Below are 24,091 nucleotides of genomic sequence, written 5' to 3'. Positions count from 1 at the left end.
CTGAGTGCCTGGCCAATTAAATGAAGATTTGCATTATAATTTATACCCAAAAACAATTATGGAACTAAATCAATTACCCAACAAGTTCTACCGCAGCTTCTGTATGCTCGATTATCTCTCACTTTTTGTATATAGCAGAACAAAAATCATATGATTTATGGGGGGGGGCGGCATTAGTCTGACGCTGCTTAGTCAGAGGCAGCGGGTAGAGGCAGCGTGCAGAGGCAGCGGGCAGAGGCAGCGGGCTTTCATTGCAGTCGCTCCACTTTCAGAGCTACACTGCCGCTACTATTTGGAGCCGCCCTGCTTGTCCACCTACACCACTCTTTCCCGGACGGGATTCGCAAGTGGACATACCCTTTGTGATTACTCTGCCACTGGGCACCAAGGCTACCTCGTGGATTCAGCGGGTAAGCCAGCACCATCGAACTATATATTTTTTGTACTAAAGTTGTGACATTTACATTTTTTACACTATCATCAAGACTCTTTGAGGATCGATTTATCATCCAGTATATTGTATATTTTTTTCATTTTCTATTTTTAATTTCATGTATATTTTTTCTTTTTAGACCTAATAAGACTCTACACAAAGACACAATTTTTTTCTACGACTCAGAGACTATTTAAGACTATTCTCATCTAGATCATTCTCTTCATCGTCCTTTTTATCTTTATTTATGTGTTGATTTATCTGCCGATTTACAAGGTACATCTTCCAACAATTGCATGTATATTGTTTTTTAATAATTATTGATTTATGCTATCGAGTTAATAAATGTGTATATTTACATTGATATCTCTACACTTCATGTGCTGCAGCTATAAATCTATTAGCGCTCCCACACCTCCTTAAACAGTCTTTGTTCGTTTTTTCTGGGGGTTTGCCTACCCCACAGTGGTGAGCTGCTTTTAGATTTGCAATTTTCAGTTATTTCTGGAGCGCCTGATTTTTTGTGTGTGTTTTTGAATTACCCAACAAGTTCTACCACAGCTTCTGTATAATCAATTATCTCTCACTTATTGTATATAGCAGAAATCACATGATGTGGGGGGAGGGGGGTATTGGAGAGAAATAAAATTGTGAGAGATGAAGTACCAACCAATCAGCTTCTAACTTACATTCTACTTTACAGGCTGTGTTTGAAAATGACAGTAGCTGATTGGTTGGTATGTTATCTCTCACAATGTTACCTCTCTCCAAGCTTTGATGAACAATTATTGCCCAGAATGCAAAGGATTTGATAGTTCTCTGTGTAGCGGGTGTGGATGCAGGTTCGGTACTTACGGCAAATGTAATTTGGACAGCACTGATCTGCCCAAGGGATGGCTACCATGACTTCTCCCTTCTTCTCACAATCCGTAGGATGACATACCACATCTTTACATGGTTCCTGTATGCGCAAAAATACAATATCATAAGGGAATGTGCCAGTATTCAGAGTGGGAATATAGTGTATCGAACGCCGTCCATGCTAATTGCAGCCATTTCAATACTAAACAATGCAAATGTCCAGCACAGTCTGATTTGTCAGAGCTTAGAGATAACTCTGATTAACTGTTGTCTTTTTCATCTTTTGCATATTCCACCATATTAATAGCAACCAAATGTTTGTCACTAAGACCATATGATTGGCATGTTTTGATAGGACGCTGGTGCCTGGAATCCCCCATACAGAGAGAAATATTGTCCAAACCTGCAGTACCACTTGTGCCCATCAGGGGATGCTGGGCCCTTCAATTCTATCTGTGCATCTATTTTATGATGCTATTTCACGTTTATAGACAATATTGGAGTAGATGTCAAATAAACCTTATACTTATACTTTTATATATATATAATATATGCATAATATACAGGTATAAAAAAAAGTGATGTGGTACTTGGAAAAAACTTACGGTGAAAAAGCACCCACAAAAAAAAAATTGCCCCAGTGAAAAAAATCTGATTCTACTAGATATTTTATATTTGGAATCCCCTCAACAAAATACTACACTTGCCCCAGCGCAACCTGCTGTATACCATCACCAACTGCCCCCAAAACGTAGCGGCTAATTTTATTGTCATGTATATTTTTTCTTTTTAGACCTAATAAGACTCTATACAAAGACACTTTTTTTCTACAACTCATAGACTATTTAAGACTACGAGTAGTTCAGCGTGTACTTTGAGTTTGTGTTAGTAGCTCTCTGCTTTCTGACCATTTTGTTGATCCTATACAGGGGTCTAGCCTCTATTCACTACAATCTGCAGAGTAACAATTATTTTCTATGCGTGCAATTATACAAAATGAGCCAACCCTGTAACTAACTACTGTACTGTACTATTTGTGAAGAAATAAAAAATTGGCTTTAAAAAATTTACATTTTACTACTGTATATATTCAGATACTTTGTAATTTACAACTCTCCCTCTAATCCAGTGGTTCCCAAACTGTGCGCTGTGGCACCCTGAGGTGCCTCGGGACACGTGTAGGGGTGCCTCAGGTTGGTGGGCTCAGCACCAAAACAAATTATTTATGGTCAATGTAATGTAAATATGTGGACAAACAGAAGCGCTAACCTGCCCTCCACCACATAACAGACCCTAAGGATGACAGGTAAGCACAATTTATTTCACTTATTACTACTATACTAAATAAAAAAACTCTGAATGTCTCAATAAAAAACTTTTGGCTTTGGAGTGCCGTGAAAACAATGCTGATACTATAGAGCGCCGTGATTCGAAAAAGTTTGGGAACCACTGGTCTATTCTAAACCTGGTTGTGTGTAGGGCTTTAGAACTTACTGGAGGAGGTGCTGCAGTGGTCGTGGGGACCTGAAAATGAACAGAATACAATAGTCTATCAGAATATGCAAAATCAAATATAGGAAGTGCCCACAAGGTCTATACAGTAAACATGTAATATGACCCAAGGAGCTAGATCTTCAGAGAGTGGTATTTAAATAAGTTTAATTAATTTACATATGCCCCCAAAACTTTCCCATACGTAATACAACAAGACAGAGAAATACCCAGTGTCGTAGCTGCACTGTCCCCTAGTGGATGAAGGATAAAAGGGGGAAACAGAGGTCAGAAGGGGGGTCAGGGAGTGTGCCAGGATAGCAGCAGGGGCTGGTAAAGTTTCCGTACCAGTGGCAGGAAATGCTGTCGCCTTTGGTACGGATGCTGAGAGGCCTGGAGGTGTCAGTCTATTGTATTGTGAGGGCCCCTGTCCTGCTCAAATGAGAATACGCTTTGACCGACACATGAATCTTGTGCCAAAGTGTTACTCTCACCCACAAATAAAACTACTATCAGGTCTTGCAATGGAGATGTTTAATCAGTGTTTATTACCATTACAAAGCTGGGGTGAAGTGGTGATAGAGCACTAACATACATTACATTAGTGATATTCCGTACTTGCCAACATTAAAGAAAAACACTCTGAGGTGCTGGAGGGAGGAGAAGGAATGGGGGGCTAGACTTGCATTATTGTCGCCCTGACCACACTACTGCGCTGTTCAAATCTACACTTCAATGGGACTGAAGTCATTCAAACCGCCAGACCCCCCCCCCCACTACTCAAATAGGCAACATGCATGAGATTGGTCCACAGAGTCCAGGAAAGCCCCCAAAGTGTAGGACTCTCTTGGAATGAGTAAGTACATGGTGTACTAGTGTCTATGAATAAATCTGACCTCCGACTAACGGCTCTCCACAGACTATAGGGGAGATGTATCATGTCTTGGAGGGAGATAAAGTGAAGGAGTTGTCCATGGAAACCAATCAGCTTCTAACAGTCATTTCTGTGCTAGATACATGACAGTTAGCTGGGTACATACTGGTGCGATATCTGTCCGGTTTGGCATGTCTGGCCAAATCAGAATGACAAATCGGGCATTTCCTGCAGTGTGTATGCCCCATTTTCCCGCTCCCACGGTCACATGTGATATCATGTGATTGACTGTTCTGCACGGCCAATCACACGATATCGCATGTGGTGCCGTGAATATTAATGGAGGACAGAATGTGTGATCGTTCCGTTGTTCATTAAATCTGGTAATGTGTTCCGGCAATCATGCGATGTCCTGGGTGGAGGCAAACCGCCCTGGACAATGGCATGATTGGTGGTCACTCCAGTGTGTTCCCAGCTTTAGAAGCTGATTGGCTGGTTTCGGCAACTTCACCACTTTAACTCTATCCAAGTCTTGATAAATTTCCCCCTAACACACTCAAGACCACAGAATAATATACTAGCAAGAATAGGTTAAACTACTCAATGCTAATTATTGAGAGAACTAATAATCACCTACAGTAATGTTACTTATATACTTATAATGTTATTGTTGCACACCTCACAATAGTCATGAGAAAGTACCCTATCAATTCAGCAAGAAGGAACTAGCACCTTGTGGACCAATATAGGCTGAATGTTGCTTCAGTACACAAAAGTGTAGACTTGCTATGTGTAGGTCTGGGTGCACTTTAAAATGTTCATAATTAGTTGCATAAAATAGTTATAGAATATTAACTTACCATTGGAGGAGCAGCTGTAAAAAAATACAAATAAAGTAAATGTTAGTAAATTATTGGCAGATTTCTATCATTTGATACAGTTAACAACTGCAATAAAGGGGCAGTGTTGTATGGGCACGCCCTCAAAATGGGGGCTAGTGTATGAAAAATAGGCCACACCCTTTTTCGGTCACGCACGGCTGCGCTACATGCTCGATGCTTAGGTGCCAGCTGCTATAAGATCTGGTTTATGACGGGAACAAGTGGCAGACTCCAGGGGTGAAACTAGAGATGTTCACGCTTTTCCTTGTTTTAGTTTTTGCAAAAGCTCCCTCAAATGTTTTGGTTTGCACTTTGCATCCGGTTTAGGTTTTGGATTTCTTTAAAATTGATAAAAATTGCTAAATTCGTGTACTTTGGAAGCTTGGACCTGCTTACTTGCAATCCAAAGCCCGAGACTCGGTTTCTAAATCTGAGTTCCGTACTGACAGAAAGACCCGAGCTGGGACTCAGTTCTACTCATAGCCCACTCAGTTCTACTCAGACACTGGGGGACGCCAGCGCGGTGCACAATAGCAGCCTTAAGCATTTCTTATATATTCAGATAGTTACTTACGGCACTCATATATTGGGCAACATTGTGACTCTGCATCAAAGTACGTTATCGGCTCACGGCCATCACAATATGGAATGGAATCGCACATCTTGCACCCTGTAAGGAAAATGGAATTTACAATTGTATCGGCATACATCATTATGTAGAATGAATGCTAAGACCAATATCTGGAGCTGTCTAGCTCTTGATTCTATGTTATATTCTCCCATTCAACACATGGAAATGTAAAAAAAAATGATTAAGTGATGATCAGTAGAGATGATGGCTCGGATCACACAAACCGCAAGTGTACCCAAGTAATAAAGAACTCACGGCATTTGTATATAGCGCAGCATTCGTTCTCCCAGCTGTCCAACTGCAGCGAGGATCCTTCCCTGGTGCAGACAGGTTTCTCGCTACACTCAACGTCATAGCAGGATTTCTGTAAAGATAGGACAGATCTGGTAACCAATCAGCAAAGCCGTCTTTGTATGATTCAATAGGAAGCTGTGATGGTTACTTACGCCTCGAGTCGTTATTTCAGGGCTGGGTGTTGTGGGGGGTTCGTTAAATACTGCAAAAGAAAGCAGAATAGTAATTGCCCTCTTTGTGGATTTTACCTAAGAGTCAGAATCATTACAGCCATATGTATCATGGGAAGCAGCAAGGCCACTTCACGTTACTACATCTCAAATCCTATATATTGCAATGGCAAACACTATACCTGAAATAACAGATGTTTAACTATGAGGCTGGAGAGACACAGGAAGGCAAGAGGCAGGAGAGATGTGGGCAGCATAGGGGAGAGGCTACTTATTACCAAGGTCTGGGGTTTTTGGAGGGATTGGGTAATTAGTTTGCTCCCCCCGTAACATTTCTTACTTGCCAGTGGCAGCAGATTCTCTCTCCAGCCTAGTCTGGGTGCATCAAAACTTGCACCAGCTCTATTCAGATGCGAGCTCTGTGTCTGAACATGGTGACCTGTGTCAGCGCTACTGGGACCGCGTCTGCCTAACCACCCCATGATGTATTCCAGGAGCTCCCATTGAAATTCTCAGCACTTCTGTCCAGGTGGAAACCTTCGGGACCCATGTACTCACAACACTGATAATCAGTGACATGGTCCCGATCTATTGTCCGATACCATATTTTCCAGTATTTTTAGTTAGTAATATAGGCGACTGGTGCAGGCAAAATTAAATAAAAAGAAAATAAATGAATTAAAAATGTAATTGACATGAAACTACTTTTCGCTGCAATAAACTGGTCTGCCATGCGTAGCCTATGTAATGAATACCACACTGTATAGTGAATAAGTACATTGAGAGAACATAGAACTTAACTTACTGCATTCATAGAGGGCACAGCACGGGTCTTCTGGGTTCGATTTCACTAACACTCGTTCATCGTCATCACAATCTGGTTTGGAGCACTCGTATGGGTTACAAGGCTTTCAGGTAAAGAAAAGCAAACAGATATATAAACAACATGATAAATACTACCGTAAATAAATATTTTATACACCTGTTACTTTTATTTTGTAACAATATCATATCTTCAGTGAGAATTAAGAATTGTGCTAATATGGCACATTGCAAATACGCCCCTAGAGGCAGTGAGCAGTACTACACTTCCAAAACACAGGAGAAGTACAGATGTATCCTCATACACTGTGGCTTCAGTCGCGCCAAACAGCCAGTTCCCGGTCAACGCAACTGTGCCCAGCATCTCTTTCCCTCAAAATGTGCGTGTTATCAGCATAAATAAAACAACTGGAAACGACAAAACTACTTAGGTAGATTAAACTGATCAATTTGCTGTGCGACATTTGTACATCTGCTTGCCAATGAGTCTGATTCTGTGTAGAAATGCCACCATGCATCGGCAGCGGCTTTTTCTCATGCCAAGCCCCATTGGCGTGACTTTGTAGGTGTTTATAACTAATTCATGTGCTGTTAAAGTCGCAGCCAAGAGTCTCAGATATACTGTGAGTGGGGTATTATGGTGTCTACGATGCGAATGAGATGCAAAATTTAAAGCACAGGACGCTACTCTTTAGGGGCTTAGTCACGCTGGGCATCTTGTGCAGTATGAACGCTAGGTGTATGAGGTCACATTTGTATTTATGTGAATACGTCCTCTAGATTTATCACAATTTGTGTAATTTCATAATCTGTGTCCCCCTTTTTATGTATACTCAAAACTATTTTATAAATGTATGCAACTATTTCCATTTGAGAGAAGACAACAATAGTCACAGAGACATCTACAGGCTAGGAGGAGGTACTACTGCAAATCATTAATAGGCCATGATACTATTCTATTCTAAATCTAATTACATTCTATCCAAGTCTCGATGAAAAGAATATGACAGAGCTGGGTGATCTAATGGAACAGTAGAGTCAGCTGTATTGTGTATGAACCATTAACCCTAGACTCTTATAAGCTGGGCCCTCTCTAACCTCAGCATCACATCTGCACTTCCCTAGTCCACCTAGGGGGAGAGGGATCAACCCATGAAGGGAGATAAATTGGAGAGACATAAAGTGCCAACCAATCAGCTCCTAACTGCAATTTTTCAAACAATTCTGTAACATGACAGAAGCTGATTGGTTGGTACTTTATCTTTCTCCAATGCTTGATACGTCTCCCCCTAGACTGTACTTGTTCTCTTTCTCTTCTATGAGATTTGTATTTTGTGTGATGATGATATACTTGTGCCACTGTTTTCTAGTCAAATGTGTAGTGGTTGAGCATTCAAAATGGCTTCCTCCGCCGGGAATATTCAAAATGGTGCACTTTAATTTACTTCACAATAATTTATTTCAGCAGAACTTATGTTTAAGGGGTCTTTTCTTACAGAGGGTTACCGTGGAGAAGATCCTTCCTTCTCCGGCGGTACCCCTGCTTGGTGTATGAATCGCATCACCATACTTTTGTATGGCGAGTGCAATTCATAAAGGAATGGAAAGCTCAGCTTTCTGTTCCTCTGTTGTGTACAGATTCGCCATCGGTTATCTGTACCGCAAGCCGGACAGAGCAGGGAAGGTACATACTTCCCTGCTGTCTGCCCGCCACCCGGCACTGGCTCCGCCCCCCTTTTGCCCAGTTTCCTTTGCAGCAGCTCTGACCTGAGATGCCAGCTCTTGCGTAGTGAGGAGCAGGCATTTCGGGCTCCTAAAATGTCTGTATTCTCACTGCGTCCAGGGATCGCGGTGGGTCTGGACAACCCATGAAGACGTCGGAGAGGTAAGTGTACATGAATGGCTACTAAAGATCACTATATATCGCATCGATATGATGCAATATATTGTGATATTTTTCCAGTAGCCACTTCCTGGTCTACATGAATAGACCCCTATGTTTCTATGTCCCCCAGTCGCAGACTGTATGATAGAATTGTATGTAAATAGTCATTATGTACTGGAATACATGTAGTAATGTTAGATAGAAAGGAACGTACCGTTGGAGGGATGGTGGGAGGAGGCTTCAAAAAGACAAAATTTGGAAAATTAAAAATAAGCTCACATACTTATATACAATAGATTTATTTTTTCCAACAACACTAGTTTGATAGCTGACATTTTATTAGTATATAAAGCACAAAGGAATATGGATACAACATCGCAGGAAGGTGTATACATATTACAGGATGGTACATTAGGGTTGTTGCACACCCCTTATTGGGAATTATAACCCTCCTTATTGTATGTCAGGAATATTGGAAACATAAATTGTTAATTGAATTAAGAAAAAGTTACAATTGAATAATAATTCAAATACTGAAGAAAGGCAAAGATGGACAGATAAATATAAACAGATGGACAAATAAGAGAGAGAGAGAGAGAGAGAGAGAGAGAGAGAGAGAGAGAGAGGGGAGAGAGAGAGAGAGGGGAGAGAGAGAGAGGGGGGAGAGAGAGAGAGAGAGAGAGAGAGAGAGAGAGGGGAGGGAGAGAGAGAGAGAGAGAGAGAGAACGAGAGAACACCAGTAGAAGCAGAAGGGGGGCACAGTACATATTTATTATTATTATATACTGTAAGTGTATGACCTATGATATGAACTTACAGTGGGAGTGATGATTGGCTCTGGAAAAAAAATAATAATTTCAAATCAGAACAAAAAAATTGTAACTTTAAATATTAGCAACACTTTAATATATTTCTGCAGTATCATAGAACAGCTAGAGCATTAATAATATACAAATGTGTCTTATAAGGTCTGCAGCCGTCTCTTATAGGATAAACTAGCTGTTGTCTCTGGTTTCATCTGGGTCTCTGTCTATAAATATCACATTTCAGGGAGATTGTGAAAGCAGCACCTATCAGCGCGGTGGTAAAGTGGGCGTGTACCGCTACACCTGAGGGGCGTGTTATAACACTGACTTACATCCAAATGTAAATGAACCCCAAAGTATATATAGTAAGATCTATTTGTTAATGAAAACAATCTGACACTTTCAGGGCTTGCTCATGTATTTACAAGGGCTTCCATGTAAGTGTCCAAGAGAAACCTTATATGAAAATATATGTAGCCATAGGGATCATTGTGCCTTATAACCAATGCAGGGAAATTGCACTGATTATACCATTTGAATGTATACAAGTATCTCTGATTTTTTATTTTTTTTCCCAAGTATACATAATAGGAGAAAGTTGCAATCAGGGAGATTGCTAGACTCTTCCGGGAATCAGGGAGATGGCTACTATTTCAGAGAGTCTCCCTGACAGTCAGGGATAGTTGGTAAGTATGGTCTATATAGCGTGCGCTCTCTCTCTCTCTCTTATTTTTACTCTCAACAGTGTCTCCTCCTCTGTGGGCCAGTCTTTATATGGTTGCACAGCACACGTGTGTCTTTATATGGTTGCACAGCACACGTGTGTCTTTATATGGTTGCACAGCACACATGTGTCTTTATATGGTTGCACAGCACACGTGTGTCTTTATATGGTTGCACAGCACACGTGTGTCCTTATCCGGTTGCACAGCACACGTGTGACTGGTAGCTAATGACATGTGCCTTTCACACGTTTGGACTATTGTGCACACGCATGTTTGCTTAGATTGCCAGTGACTGTGATGTGTCCTCACTCACCTAGCTTTTTCCACCATAGTTACTGTAAAGCATTACTAGCAGTAAAACTGTGTAGAATAATAAATGTCTGGACTTACCGCAAACAACGTTATCACAGCATGGGTCAGTACCACCTTCTGGGAGTATTACTTGTGCAAAACCATCATAACATTCTGGATAATTGCAAGTGGCATATTCACATCCCTGTTGTAAAATATTGAGGCAGGTTTCCAGTTTAGAATTTATAAACAAGATCCTATTATTATTATTATAATCATACCACATTAAGGAATACTTAAAATCATTGTTAATATCATAGTCAGATGCAGGGGGAGGGGGGGTTCCGGTTGCCTGGAAACCCCCCTCCCCAGCCCACACCATGAACACAATATAAATAGTAATATAATAGAATATTACTAGTGCTATATGTTCTTCTCAGTATCACAAATGAAATGATTAGCACCACCTGTGGATCTTTTAACATGTGTCAGGCAGTAATAAATACACCTGGGCATCAACTAGGAGATGTAGAAAACGTGCACTGTTAGGGGTGCACTGCTATAGACCATCAATAGGGTTAACTATTAATACCAAATAATAATACACTATCCAGTACATAACAAGCCCAATATGTACATATACTGTATGTCCAGGGCAGTGCTAAGTTCTTCTGCTGCTCCCCCAGACTCCCGGACTTGCTCCAATGCTCTGGAATGGTGCCCACATCTGAAGCAAAAACATTCAGCTCAGGCAGCACACGCGCACGCAGGGGGGATTTCCAGTACCTAGAAGCCCCCCCTGCAGGTTGCTCCATTCGCCACTGGCCCGAGCAATTTTACTTTTTTTTTTTTTTCAAGAGTCCCAAACTGCCTGGGCTGGCTGTAGGGGGAGCTCAGCGCGCAAGCCCCTCCCAGTCAGTTCTCATAGGGGCACAAATGTGACCGGCATATGAGACCGAGGATGAGCGCACTTGCCGCCGGGTGACACAGTGTATTCCACTGCTGCCAGCACTGTCGGGTCACGGAGCCGTGGGTAGGTAGAGGTGCTGGGAAGTCTGCATTCATGTGTTTAGGTAAGCGCTGGCTGCGCTGTGGCGTGTGTCTGTTTCAGTGTATGTGTCTGTGTTTATGAGAGTGTCAGTGTGTATAGGTGTCAGTGTGTGTCTACATGTATGTGTCAGGGTGTGTGTATTTGTGTAGGCTAAGGGGGGGAGCGAGAAAAGCATGGCAGGAGATTCAGATCAGGACCTGTAGGAGTATGTACACTGTAGAGCAATTTAATATAAAAGTGTCAGTATTAGGGACTACTACAGGGAGCATTTTAGAAGGGGCACTACTGCGGGCACTACTGGGGGCACTGCATAGGGGGGACCACTACTGCGGGCACTACATAGGGGAGCACTGCACTGGGGGACCACTACTGGGGCACTGTATAAGGGGCACTCCTGAGGACACTGTATAGGGGAACCAATACTGCGGGCACTACATAGGGGGGCACTGTATATGGGGCACTACAAGGTGCACTGTATAATGGGCACTACTGTGGGGCCCCGCATAAGGGGCACTATTGGGGGCACTGCATAAGGGGACCACTACTGGGGCTAGATGTTTTTCGGTAACCAAGAATTTGGAAACCCCCCTTTCAAAATCCTGCGTTTGCCACTGGGCAGGATGGCCCTACTGCCGCATATAATGGCTGTGATCACTGATCCTGTATATGCTGGAATTATGACACTTAAAAGTTCAAAACACTTTGTACGATGCATATTAAAGCTGGATAAGTGCTGATTATGCCCTCTACATGGACTGGCCACACTATTAAAATCAAACATTTGGAAACCCCCCTTTAGAAATCCTGCGTTTTCCACTGGATATGCTGTATAAAATAAAATATAATTCAACTCAGCAAATAATTGCCTAAGAAAAAAAAAAACATTCGTCTTATTATGTGTATTGTATTGTTATGTGCTCTGCTTTGTTTGTGTTGTGTTAGTCTTTTATTTTATTTTTAATCCCTGTGGGTATTTAGATTTAGCAAGAATCTCAGTGGTCTCTATGGATAGCAGCAACTGTGACTCAATTCGACAGTAGAGATGTGCGCAGATCCCTGTGTCTTGGTTTCGGTTCTAATTCATCATAAAAACAGCTAAAATCATGTACTTTGGACCTGATTACATGCAATCCAAAACCCAAGTTCAGTTTTTATATCTGAGTTCCGAACTTACAGCCGACCCGAGCCAGGACACCAAAGTGATTCCAAACCGCAAATCAATTTGGCTCGGAACCCCTAAGTTCGGGTTTGTACGGTTTTCAGGAAAACCGAATCGCACATCTCTAATATACAGATGAGGAGTGTCGGATAAAATAAAACCACTACTTATAATTAAAACAAAGCAAGACAGATTTTTTTTTCCTAAAAACATTTCTCAACAATGTTTAAATTAATTTTATTAAAATGTTTCTATTTCAAATGTACCAGTCATACTATCTAGCCACAGTGAGAGTAAACACTGTATTTACTATACACTTACGTGAGGAGGTGGTGTTGGTGGAGGACCTGTATATAAATAAAAACAAACGTCATTGTACGATGTGTTACAATCATAGAGTATCCACTCAAAGGATAGTTATTTATTATATCATAATAGTCACTAATTACGATTACCTGACTTTCCCTCAACCCAACCTCCATGTCTGATGTGAATGTCACATGTTCTTATTCTGCGGTGGATAGTAGACAATACAGCTAGCTCAGACATATTAGAAGCTATGTTGTGGGATGTTTTTGTTCCTGTTTATTAGATTGTTGACCTATTTTAGGAAATGGACAATTGTTCCATTTCTTGCACTATTCTGAGCACAGCTGGCCCTGGGTATAGGCTATATAGCTGAATGCTTAAGGCACCATTGCCCCAGCGGGGCGTCCAGCAGGCATTACACCCACCTCATTAGCCTAAATTTTGTCTATTGCACCAAATTGGGCAGGTCCGGCACAGATTCTGAGGTGATGCCATGCAGCAGAGGCATCACTAGGGTTGATGTCACCCAGTGCGTTTAAAGGACCACGTGCTCATGAAATGTGGGCGTGGCCTCATGGGGAAGGGGGCGTGGCCTCACAGCAGGCCCCGTTTTCATCACTCTGGGGGAGTTCCTTTACCTATTATGCAGACCACCCCACATGTCACTCTGACCTCTCCTCATGCCAGTCAGACCTTCCACATGCCACTCATTGCCCTCATATGTCACTCAGTTGTCCTTACAAACCTAAGCGTATTTTTATACCATATACAACATTGTACTCCCACTTCCGTAGATCACCATTCTACTATCTGTATAAGAAATTTGCAAACAATTGATCTACCAAGCTTTCTAGAAATCGCCAGAACATTAGTAGTAATCGGGTTTGGTACTTTAAGTCACAGGACTGAGCAATTTTTTTTGCCAGCCACTCATTGCCTGATATGTCCACAGCACTAGACCTGTAACCAACGTTCAACCAGTCCCACATCCTGATTCTCACCACAGTAGTAACTCTGCTCCTGCTCTCATGCTCTGCACGGTCTGCAGTCAGTAACGGAGTAAAGAGAGCTTTTCACAAGACGATGACAAACATGCACCCACCCTTCACCCTTCCTTCCAACAGAACAGTGCGCCAATTTCAGCACCTCCAACGCAGTGACATGCGGTGAGGTCAATGGCTGGGGAGGCACACGTGCATAAAAAACTGGAGCATGACAGGGAGAATGATATGAGGTAATATGACAGGGGAGGCTCTGCCTCCTCTGCCAATCCTACTGCACATCCCTGCCCCAACGGCTCTGGTCCCATGGCAACTGGCACTTCTCAAAAATGTTTAAGAGGTGCAAGTCGCCTCCTTTCCCCCCTTGCGCGGTTATCCATTAGGGTGTATCGTACACCCTAATTATGGTGACAGTCAGAGAGGTAGATGTCTTTATTGTTGCCTGTGTGACCTCTGTTCTCTTTTTTCGGTTACTTACCACACTCATATTCTGGGCAGCAGTTGGTATCAGAGTCTCCAATTTTTAATGGCGGGCTGCCATCTTCGCATTCGGGAATGGGATCACAGGTCACCTGGCACTCTGAAAATAAGTACAAGGTTTTGTATTACCCCGGGACCCCTGGTATAATAAACACATCCTGGGAAGGTGGTACACACTGCAGAGGGTTGTATGCTATTGAATCAAACTTCCTCACATGTTGCATCAAATCCTCCACCTAATCCCCAGGCAGATTATACTGTTCACTGCAACAAATTGAACGGATTGAGTGCCTGGCCAATTAAATCAAGATTTGCGTAATAATTTATAGCCAAAAACAATTATGGAACTAAGGGCCTGATTCAGAGCACTTTACTGTGTACCTGGACAAACCATGTTGCAATGTAAGGGGTGTAAATACATAAAAAAAACTTTGCATGTAGGGTAAATACTGGCTGCTTTTACATGTAGCCCACAAATACTGCACAGCTTTATTATTACTCTACAATTTAGATGTCAGTTTGGACACCTCCCTCCCAAATCTAAATCTCTGCACATTTTAAATCTGCCCCACCTGCAGTGCAGCATGGTGTCACCAAGATGATCAGTTCGGAGAGATCTCTCTCTATTCCCAACTCGGAATCAGGCCCTAAATCAATTACCCAACAAGTTCTACCACAGCTTCTGTATGATCGACTACAGTATCTCTCACTTATGATATAGCAGAAAAAAAAATTACATGATTTAGGGGGGTATTTATCAAAGTTTGGAGAGAAAGAAAATTGTGAGAGATGAAGTACCAACCAATCAGCTTCTAACTTACATTCTACTTTTCAGGTTGTGTTTGAAAATGACAGTAGCTGATTGGTTGGTATGTTATCTCTCACAATGTTACCTCTCTCCAAGCTTTGATGAATAATTATTGCCCAGAATGCAAAGGATTTGATGGTTCTCTGTGTAGCGGGTGTGGATGCAGGTTCGGTACTTACGGCAAATGTAATTTGGACAGCACTGATCTGCCCAAGGGATGGCTACCATGACTTCTCCCTTCTTCTCACATTCCGTAGGATGACATACGACATCTTTACATGGTTCCTGTATGTGCAAAAATACAATATCATAAGGGAATGTGCCAGTATTCAGAGTGGGAATATAGTGTATCGAACGCCGTCCATGCTAATTGCAGCCGTTTCAATACTAAACAATGCAAATGTCCAGCACAGTCTGAGTTGTCAGAGCTTAGAGATAACTCTGATTAACTGTTGTCTTTTTAAAAATCTTTTGCATATTCCACCATATTAATAGCAACCAAATGTTTGTCACTAAGACCATATGATTGGCATGTTTTGGTAGGACGCTTGTGACTGGGATCCCCCATACAGAGAAAAATATTGTCAAAACTTGCAGTACCACTTGTGCCCATCAGGGGATGCTGGGCCCTTCAATTCTATCTGTGCATTTATTTTATGATGTTATCAGACCCTTATAGACAATATTGGAGTAGATGTCAAATATATCTTATACTTATACTTTTATATATATAAAATATGCATAATATACAGCTATAAAAAAATGTGATGTGGTAAAACTTACAATGAAAAGGCACCCATAAAAAAATAAATTGCCCCAGTGAAAAATCTGATTCTACTAGATATTTTATATTTGGAATCCCCTCAACAAAAGACTGTGCTTGCCCCAGCGCAACCTGCTCTATACCATCACCGACTGCCCCAAAACGTAGCGGCTGAGTGGTTCGATGTGTACTTTCAGTTTGTGTTAGTAGCTCTCTGGTTTCTGACCCTTTTGTTGATCCTATACAGGGGTCTAGGCTCTATTCACTAAGCCTTGGAGAGAGATAAAGAGGAGAGTGATAAAGTACCAACCAATCAGCTCCTAACTGTCATTTTTCAAACACAGCCTGTAGAGTGACAGTTAGGAGCTGATTGGTTTGGTACTTTATCTCCATCCATTTTATCTCTCTCCAAGGCTTAGTACAGCTCCCCTTTAATCCTTATTAATGGTGTAGTTCTGAGATGTAAGAGTATCACAGCTGAAGGCAAGCAAAAATACATTTGTGTATATCTATCCCACAAGGTCTATACAGTAAACATGTACCCAAGGGGCTAGAACTTCAGAGAGTGGTATTTAAATAAGATTAATTTCTTTACATATGCCCACAAAATGTTCTCATATGTAATACCAGAAATAGAAAAAAGGTGGAAACAGAGGTCAGAAAGGGGGGTCATGTATTGTGCCAGGATAGCAGCAGGGGCTGGTAAAGTTTCCGTACCAGTGGCAGGAGACTGCCGTGGCATGGGGTGCGGATGCTGAGAGACCTGGAGACGTCAGTCTATTGTATTGTGAGGGCCCCTGTCCTGCTCAAATGAGAATACTGTTTGGCCGACACATGGATCTTGTGTCATACAGGAGCTGAAAGCCCACACGGGACTCAGAGTAGCTGCTTATACGTCAGCCCCAGGCACGCTCAGAAGTGTTACTCTCACCCACAAATAAAACTACTATCAGGTCTTGCAATGGAGATGTTTAATGACTGTTTATTACCATTATAAAGCTGGGGTGGAGTGGTGATAGAGCACTAACATGCATTACATTAGTGATGTACTGTACTTGCCAATATTAAAGAAAAACTCTCTGAGGTGCCGGTGGGAGGTGGAAGGTGGAAGGGGGTGGATTTGCATTATGGTTACTCTAACCACACTACTGCGCAGTTCAAACCCACGATTCAATGTGACTGACATCATTCAAACTGCTGGACCCCCTCCACCTCACTCAAATGGGTGACGTGCATGAGATTGGTCCACGGAGTCCAGCATAGCCCCCAAAGTGTAGGACTCTCTTGGAATGAGCAAGTATATGATGTACTAGTGTCTATGAATAAATCTGACCTCCGACTATCGGCTCTCCTCAGACTATAGGGGAGATGTATCATGTCTTGGAGGGAGATAAAGTGAAGTAGTTGTCCAAGGAAACCAATCGGCTTCTAACAGTCATTTCTGTGCTAGATACATAAGCGATATCGTTTAGAGTGTCCCCGGCAGTGGTGTTAACGACATTGAGCACACACACTGAACGATATCATTAACGATATCGTTCAGTGCCGGCACCCTCCCTCATCCACGAACCTGCACAGCCTGATGATATTGTCAGGTTGGACAGCAGGTTCGGGAGATGAGGGACGTCGTCAATGACCAGCGGGAGCGTGCATCGCTGGTCGTTGACAGCATATCCGCTGGATGATATTGTGGACGATGAACAATAACGATATCGTTATCGTTCAAAACGTCCAATTTATCGTCTAGTGGAGATACACGGCTTACCACACTAAATAACACAGAATAATATACTAGCAAGAATAGGTTAAACTACTCAATACAAATTATTGAGAGAACTAATAATCACCACAGTAATGTTACTTATATACTTATAATGTTATCGTTGCACAGCTCACAATAGTCATGAGAAAGGACCCTATCAATTCAGTAGGAAGGAACTAGCACCTTGCAGACCAATATAGGCTGAATGCTGCTTCAGTACACAAAAGTGTTGTCTTGCTATGTGTAGGCCTGGGTGCACTTTATAATGTTCATAACTCACAAAATAGTTACAGAATATTAACTTACCGCTGGAGGAGCAGCTGTAAAAAAATGGAAATAAAGCAAATATTAGTATTAGTAAATATTAGTACCATAGACAGATTTATATAATTTGATACAATTAACAACTGCAATAAAGGGGCAGTGTCATTTGTATTCTACAAATATGAATGGGTTTATATTCAGCGGATGAAGGTGAAAATACTTGCAGTGCAATGTTATATGGTACTTGTAACTAGGTGACTGACATTTTCATAATGAGCTCGGTAACTTTTCGGCTGAGTTACTCTATGGTTAGTTAGTATGAAAAGAAGTTTTGCTGTTCTGTAAATATTATTATTATTATACTACAGGGGACTTAGCGCCATCTATGGGTTTTAGATATACGGCACCAAAGTTAATTCACGCCAAAATTATTTCTTTTGTTTCCTTTAAGCTATGAATAATACATATTCAGACGTCAAACCAGAACCAACCGTATGAAATAAAAATAAATAAAAATAAAATAAAAAAGAACACTTGATAGAAAATGTGCTTCATAGAAATTGAATTAAACACAATAGTTTATAACTTTATACACATTGGGGCTGGTTTAGAGTAGCAGAAGTTACTCCTAGAAAAAAAAAAACATGCAAAAAAAATAAAAAGGTGCATTTTCACCAGGGCCGGATCTAGGGGTGTTTGACCACTGCTGGCGAACAGGGGCGCCACCTCATAGAGATCACAGTCCATCCAACTGTCCCGATTCAGCAGGACAGTCCCATATTTCGGGCACTGTCCCGTTGTTCCAGTGTCCCACGGGTGGTCGGGAGGTTGGGGACACTCAGGCACCGCCGCATCTCAGCGCAGCAGTGCCTGTGAAGCTGAATGGAAGCAGCGCACATGCGCGTCGTCCATTCAGTGCAGACAGATTGCTGCCCCCAAAATTGCATCATCTAGGGGGCATGGTGTATCTAAAGTTACTTACGGCACTCATATGTTGGGCAGCATTGTGTCTCTCCATCAAAGTATGTTATCGGCTCACGGCCATCACAATATGGAATGGGGTCGCACATCTTGCACCCTGTAAGGAAAATGGATTTCGCAATTGTGTCGGCATGCATCATTATGTAGCATGAATACTAAGACCAATATCTGGAGCTGTCTATCTCTTGATTCTATGTTATATTCTCCCATTCAGCACATAAGGAAATGTTATAAAAAAAATGATTAAGTGACGATCAGTAGAGATGACGGCTCGGGTCACACAAGCCGCAAGTGTACCCAAGTAATAAAGAACTCACGGCATTTGTATATAGCGCAGCATTCGTTCTCCCAGCCTTCCAACTCCAGCGAGGAACCTTCCTTGGCGCAGACAGGTTTCTCGCTACACTCAACGTCAAAGCATTCTTCCTGTAAAGATAGGACAGGACTTATAACCAATCAGCAAAGCCGTCTTTGGTTGATTCAATAGGAAGCTGTGACGGTTACTTACGTTTGGAGTCGTTATTTCAGGGCTGGGTGTTGTGGGGGGTTCGTTGGGTACTGCAAAAAAAAGCAGTGTGAATAGTAATTTCCCTTTTGGCGGATATCACCTAAGAGCTCTTGTGTCCAAATTTGTTCTGTGATTGCCGGCGGAAACCATCAGAACGCGTGCACTGTGTGACTGAGACGCACGAGCAGTGCTTCCAACACTGATAATAATCAGTGACGTTACTGACCTATTGTCCGATACTATATTTTCCAGTATTTGTACTTAGTAATATAGGCGGCTGGTGCAGGCAAAATTAAATAAAAGGAAAATTAATTAAAAAATTCAATTGACATGAAACTACTTTTCGCTGCCATAAACTGGTCCTGCCGTGCGTAGGCTATGTAATGAATACCGCATTGTATAGTCAATAAATACATTGAGAGAACATAGAACTAAACTTACTGCAATCATAGAGGGCACAGCATGGGTCTTCTGGGTTCGATTTCACTAGAACTCGATCACCGTCATCACAATCTGGTTCGGAGCACTCGGATGGGTCACAATGCTATCAGGTAAAGAAATGCAAACAGATATATAAATAAGATGATAAATACTACCGTATATTAATATTTTACACACCTGTTACTTTTATTGTGTAACAATATCATATCTTCAGTAAGAATTTAGAATAGTGCTAATATGGCACATTGCAAATATGCCCCTAGAGGTCGTGAGCAATACAGCACTTCCAAAACACCGGGGAAGTACAGATGTGTCCTCAAACATTGTTGCTTCAGTCGCAATAAACAGCCCCTCTTGGCACGCAAGTTCCTGGGTGACCTGCCAAAACTAAACTGATCAATTTGCTGTGTGACATGTCTGAATATGAGCATAAATCCCATGATGCCAGTTTCATTACCGTGACTATGCAGGTGTTTATAACTAATCCCTGGGCCATTAAAGCGGCATCTAAGAGTCTCAGGTACACGGGGTATTACGGCGTCTGAGATGCAAGACTCTACTCTTAGCGGCTCAGTCGCGTCGGGCATCTCGCAATGTATGGACACTAGGTGTATGAGAACACATTTGTATTTATGTGAATACGTCCTCTTACAGTAGTAGTTGTTTTTTAACTGGTTTCAAACTAATGGCTGGCTCCATATTCAAATGCCATAACCTTGGTGCAAATCATAGGGCATACAGGGGTTTATGTATCAAGCAGTGAAAAAACTGGAGAGGTGGACCAGTGGAGAAGTTGCCCATAGCAACCAATCAGCTCCTACCTATTATTTTATTAGCTGTACTTGATAAATGCTACATCAAAACTGATTGGTTGTTATGAGCAACTTCTCCACTGTTTTCACTGCTTGATACATAAACCTCAAAGTATTTATAATTTCATGTAAACGCTCAACATATTGATTTATCACAATTTCATAATCTGTGTCCCCCTTTTTATGTATGCTCAAAACTATTTTATAAATGTATGCAACTATTTCCATTTGAGAGAAGATAACAATAGTCACAGAGACATCTACAGGCTAGGAGGAGGTACTACTGCAAATCATTAATAGGACATGATACTACTCTATTCTAAATCTAATTGGATTCTTTCCAAGCCTTGAAGAAAGGAATATGACAGAACTGAATTGATCTAATGGAACAGTAGATTCAGCTGTATTGTGTATGAACCATTAACTCTACACTCTTATAAGCTGGGCCCTCTCTAACCTCAGCCTTTGCACTTCCTTATTTGACAGAGGGGTAGAGGTATCAACCCGTGGAGAGAGATCAATTGGAGACAGATAAAGTACCAAAAAATCAGCTCCCAACTGTAATTTTTCAAACACAGCCTGTAATGTGACAATTAGAAGATGATTGGTTGGTACTTTATCTCTCTTCAAGGCTTGATACATTCCCCCCTTGACTGTACTCATTCTCTTTCCCTTCCCTGAGATTTGTATTCCATGTGACTTGAAACTCTGCCTGACTGTCAGGGGCGTATCTACCCATTGGCCAGGATGGCACTCGCCAGTGTCACCAAGGGGTGGACTACCCCCGCTAGTCCCCCGGCCCCACAAGTGTTGGCCAGATCGCAGTGAGAGCGGTCTGCCCTACACAGTTTACAAACACACAACACCTGCGTCGGCTGTGTGTTTGTTATAGCAGCCAGCCAATGAGAGTCAGACAAACTCTCATTGGCTGCTGCGTCGTCCACGGAGGGAGCCGCCTGGAGCTCACTCATGAGCTCCGTCTTCTTCTGGCTCCCCCTGCAGCGGGTGATGGGAGAGATGTCATGACGTCTCTCCCATAGTGCAAGAGAAGAGCTGGGACTCGGAGCGGACAGCAGCGGTCACGTCAGGAGCGGGGTTCAGGTAAGTTGTATTTTTTTTTCATCTGTGTGTGTGTGTGTGTGTGTAAGCCTGGCACAGCAAGGGGGGGCACTGCATAGGGGGTGGCTGCTACTGGGGGCATTTTATGGGGGGTGCCCGCTACTGGGGGCACTGTATATGGGGGCCGCTACTGGGGGCATTTTAGGGGGGGTGGCCACTTCTAGGTGCACTGTATAGGGGAGACTACTACTGGGGGCACTTTATAGGGAGAGTTATACTGGGAGCACTGTATAGAGGGACTACTACTGGGGTTACTGTATAGGGGGGACTACTACTGGGGGCAATGCAGCATAGTGGGGACTACTACAGGGGGCTCTGTATAGGGGGGACTACTACTGGGGGCACTGTATAGGGGGACTACTACTGGGGGCAATGCAGCATAGTGGGGACTACTACTTGGGGCACTGTATAAGGGGGATTACTACTGGGGGCACAGCATGGGGGGGGAGGGCGGGCGGCAGTCCATTATATTGCCAGGAGCACTTGGATCCCTAGATACAACCCTGCTGACGGTGATGACATACTTGTGTCACTGTTTTCTAGTCAAATGTGTAGTGGTAGAGCTTACAAAATGGCTTCCTCCGCCAGGAGCACTTTAATTTACTCTGAGGTATTTCATTTCAGCAGAACGTATGTTTATGTTGTCTATGTCCCCCAGTAACAGAGAGTATAATAGAATGGTACTGTATGTAAATAGTCATTATGTACTGGAATACATGTAGTAATGTTAGATAGAAAGGAACGTACCGGTGGAGGGATGGTGGGAGGAGGCTGCAAAAAAAAAAAATGTAAAAGTTAAAATATCAGAAAGCTCACATACCTATATACAATGCACTTATTTTTTTCCAACAACTCTAATAGCTGACATTTTATTTGTTTACATAGAGCATAAAGGAAGATGGAGAGAGAGAGAGAGAGAGAGAGAGGAGGAGGAGGAAGAGGAGGAGGAGGAAGAGGAGGAGGAGGGGGTACTTACAGGGATTTCCATAGAGAAAAGCCATATTTTTGTTTCATAAATAGTTTTAGAGCACCGGTAAAAGCAGAAAGGGAGCACAGTACATACTTATTATATACTGTAAGTGTGTAACCTACGATCTGAACTTACAGTGGGAGTGATGATTGGCTCTGGAAAAAAAAACAATAATTCAAATCAGCACAAATTTTTTTTAGTTTTAAACAATAGCAACACTTTATTATTTTTCTGCAGTATTATAGAACAGCTAGTGCATTAATAATATACAAATGTGTCATATAAGGTCTGCAGCTGTCTCTTAAGGTGCGTACACACTGGGCGATAAAGTGGACGACTGAACGGTAACGATATCATTATCGTTCAGTCGTCCACTTTATCGTCCATTTTTAACCCCAAAAAGATGAACGATAACGACGACGCACCTTCCCGCGGGTCGTTCGTCATTATCGTTCATCGGGCTGACATGCAGGCCAACCTGACGATCTCGTCAGGTTGCTGCATGTCAGGGAATGGGGGAGAGAGCCCGGCGCTGAACGATATCGTTAATGATATCGTTCAGCGGCTGTGCTCAATGTCATGAACGACATTGAGCACAGCCTGCCGGGGACACACTACACGATATCGCTCAGGGAGCATATTGTGTAGTGTGTACCCACCATTATAGGATAAACTAGCTATTGTCTGTGTTCGCCTAGGGTCTCTGTCTATAAATCTCACATTTCAGGTAGATTGTGAAAGCAGCACCTACAGTATGAAGTGGGCGTGTACTGCTACATCTAAGGGGCGTGTCATAAAATAAACTTACAGCCAAATGTAAATGAGCCCCAAAGCATATATAGTAAGATCTACTTGTTGATGAAAACACACTGATACTTTTCAGGGCTTGCTCATGTATTGTGTTTTACAAGGGCTTCCATATAAGTGTCCAAGAGAAACCTTATATGATAAATATAAATACATGTAGCCATAGGGATCATTGTGCCTTAAAAACAATGCAGGGAAATGGCACTGATTATACCATTTCAATGTATACAAATATCTCTGATTTCTTTTTTTATCCAAGTATATAACAGCGGGAGAGATGTGCAACCAGGGAGATTGCTAGATTCTTCAGCAGGGAGACAGGGAGATGGCTATTATTTCAGGGTGTCTCCGAGACAATCAGGTAGAGTTGGTAAGTATGGTCTATATAGCTCTCTCTCTCTCTCTCTCTCTCTCTCTCCCTCTCTGTCTGTTTTTCCCCCTCTGTCTCACTTAATTTTACTCTCAACAGTATCTCCTCCTCTGCGGGCCAGTCTTTATATGGTTGCACAGCACACGTGTGTCTTTATATGGTTGCACAGCACACGTGTGTCTTTATCCGGTTGCACAGCACACGTATGACTGGTAGCTAATGATGTGCTTTTCACACGTTTGGACTATTGTGCACACGCATGTTTGCGTAGATTGCCAGTAACTGTGATGTGTCCTCACTCACCTAGCTTTTGCACCATAGT

General features: G+C 42.3%; 1 protein-coding gene across 1 annotated transcript in view; it reads right to left on the bottom strand.

The window, feature by feature from the left end:
* The window catches only part of LOC148502515 (uncharacterized), a 59,449-nt gene that overhangs the window by 17,592 nt on the left and 17,766 nt on the right, over positions 1-24,091 (bottom strand). The window contains exons 19-38 of the mRNA XM_088449733.1: positions 22,728-22,747; positions 22,370-22,393; positions 19,692-19,794; positions 19,251-19,300; positions 19,060-19,168; positions 18,744-18,839; positions 17,804-17,817; positions 15,152-15,257; positions 14,163-14,264; positions 12,696-12,721; positions 10,264-10,369; positions 9,160-9,179; positions 8,557-8,580; positions 6,441-6,543; positions 5,618-5,667; positions 5,427-5,535; positions 5,115-5,210; positions 4,520-4,533; positions 2,789-2,818; positions 1,289-1,394 (exon numbers count right to left, since the gene is read on the bottom strand). Coding sequence (XP_088305859.1) covers positions 1,289-1,394; positions 2,789-2,818; positions 4,520-4,533; positions 5,115-5,210; positions 5,427-5,535; positions 5,618-5,667; positions 6,441-6,543; positions 8,557-8,580; positions 9,160-9,179; positions 10,264-10,369; positions 12,696-12,721; positions 14,163-14,264; positions 15,152-15,257; positions 17,804-17,817; positions 18,744-18,839; positions 19,060-19,168; positions 19,251-19,300; positions 19,692-19,794; positions 22,370-22,393; positions 22,728-22,747 — 1,308 coding nt within the window. The remainder of the gene's footprint in view (positions 1-1,288; positions 1,395-2,788; positions 2,819-4,519; positions 4,534-5,114; positions 5,211-5,426; positions 5,536-5,617; positions 5,668-6,440; positions 6,544-8,556; positions 8,581-9,159; positions 9,180-10,263; positions 10,370-12,695; positions 12,722-14,162; positions 14,265-15,151; positions 15,258-17,803; positions 17,818-18,743; positions 18,840-19,059; positions 19,169-19,250; positions 19,301-19,691; positions 19,795-22,369; positions 22,394-22,727; positions 22,748-24,091) is intronic.

Source organism: Taudactylus pleione, unplaced genomic scaffold (assembly GCF_031769625.1).
Source record: "Taudactylus pleione unplaced genomic scaffold, aTauple2 ptg000494l, whole genome shotgun sequence".
Taxonomy (NCBI): Eukaryota; Metazoa; Chordata; class Amphibia; order Anura; family Myobatrachidae; genus Taudactylus; species Taudactylus pleione.
Note: the sequence above shows the minus strand (reverse complement) of the source record. Positions and strands in the feature narration are given on the sequence as shown.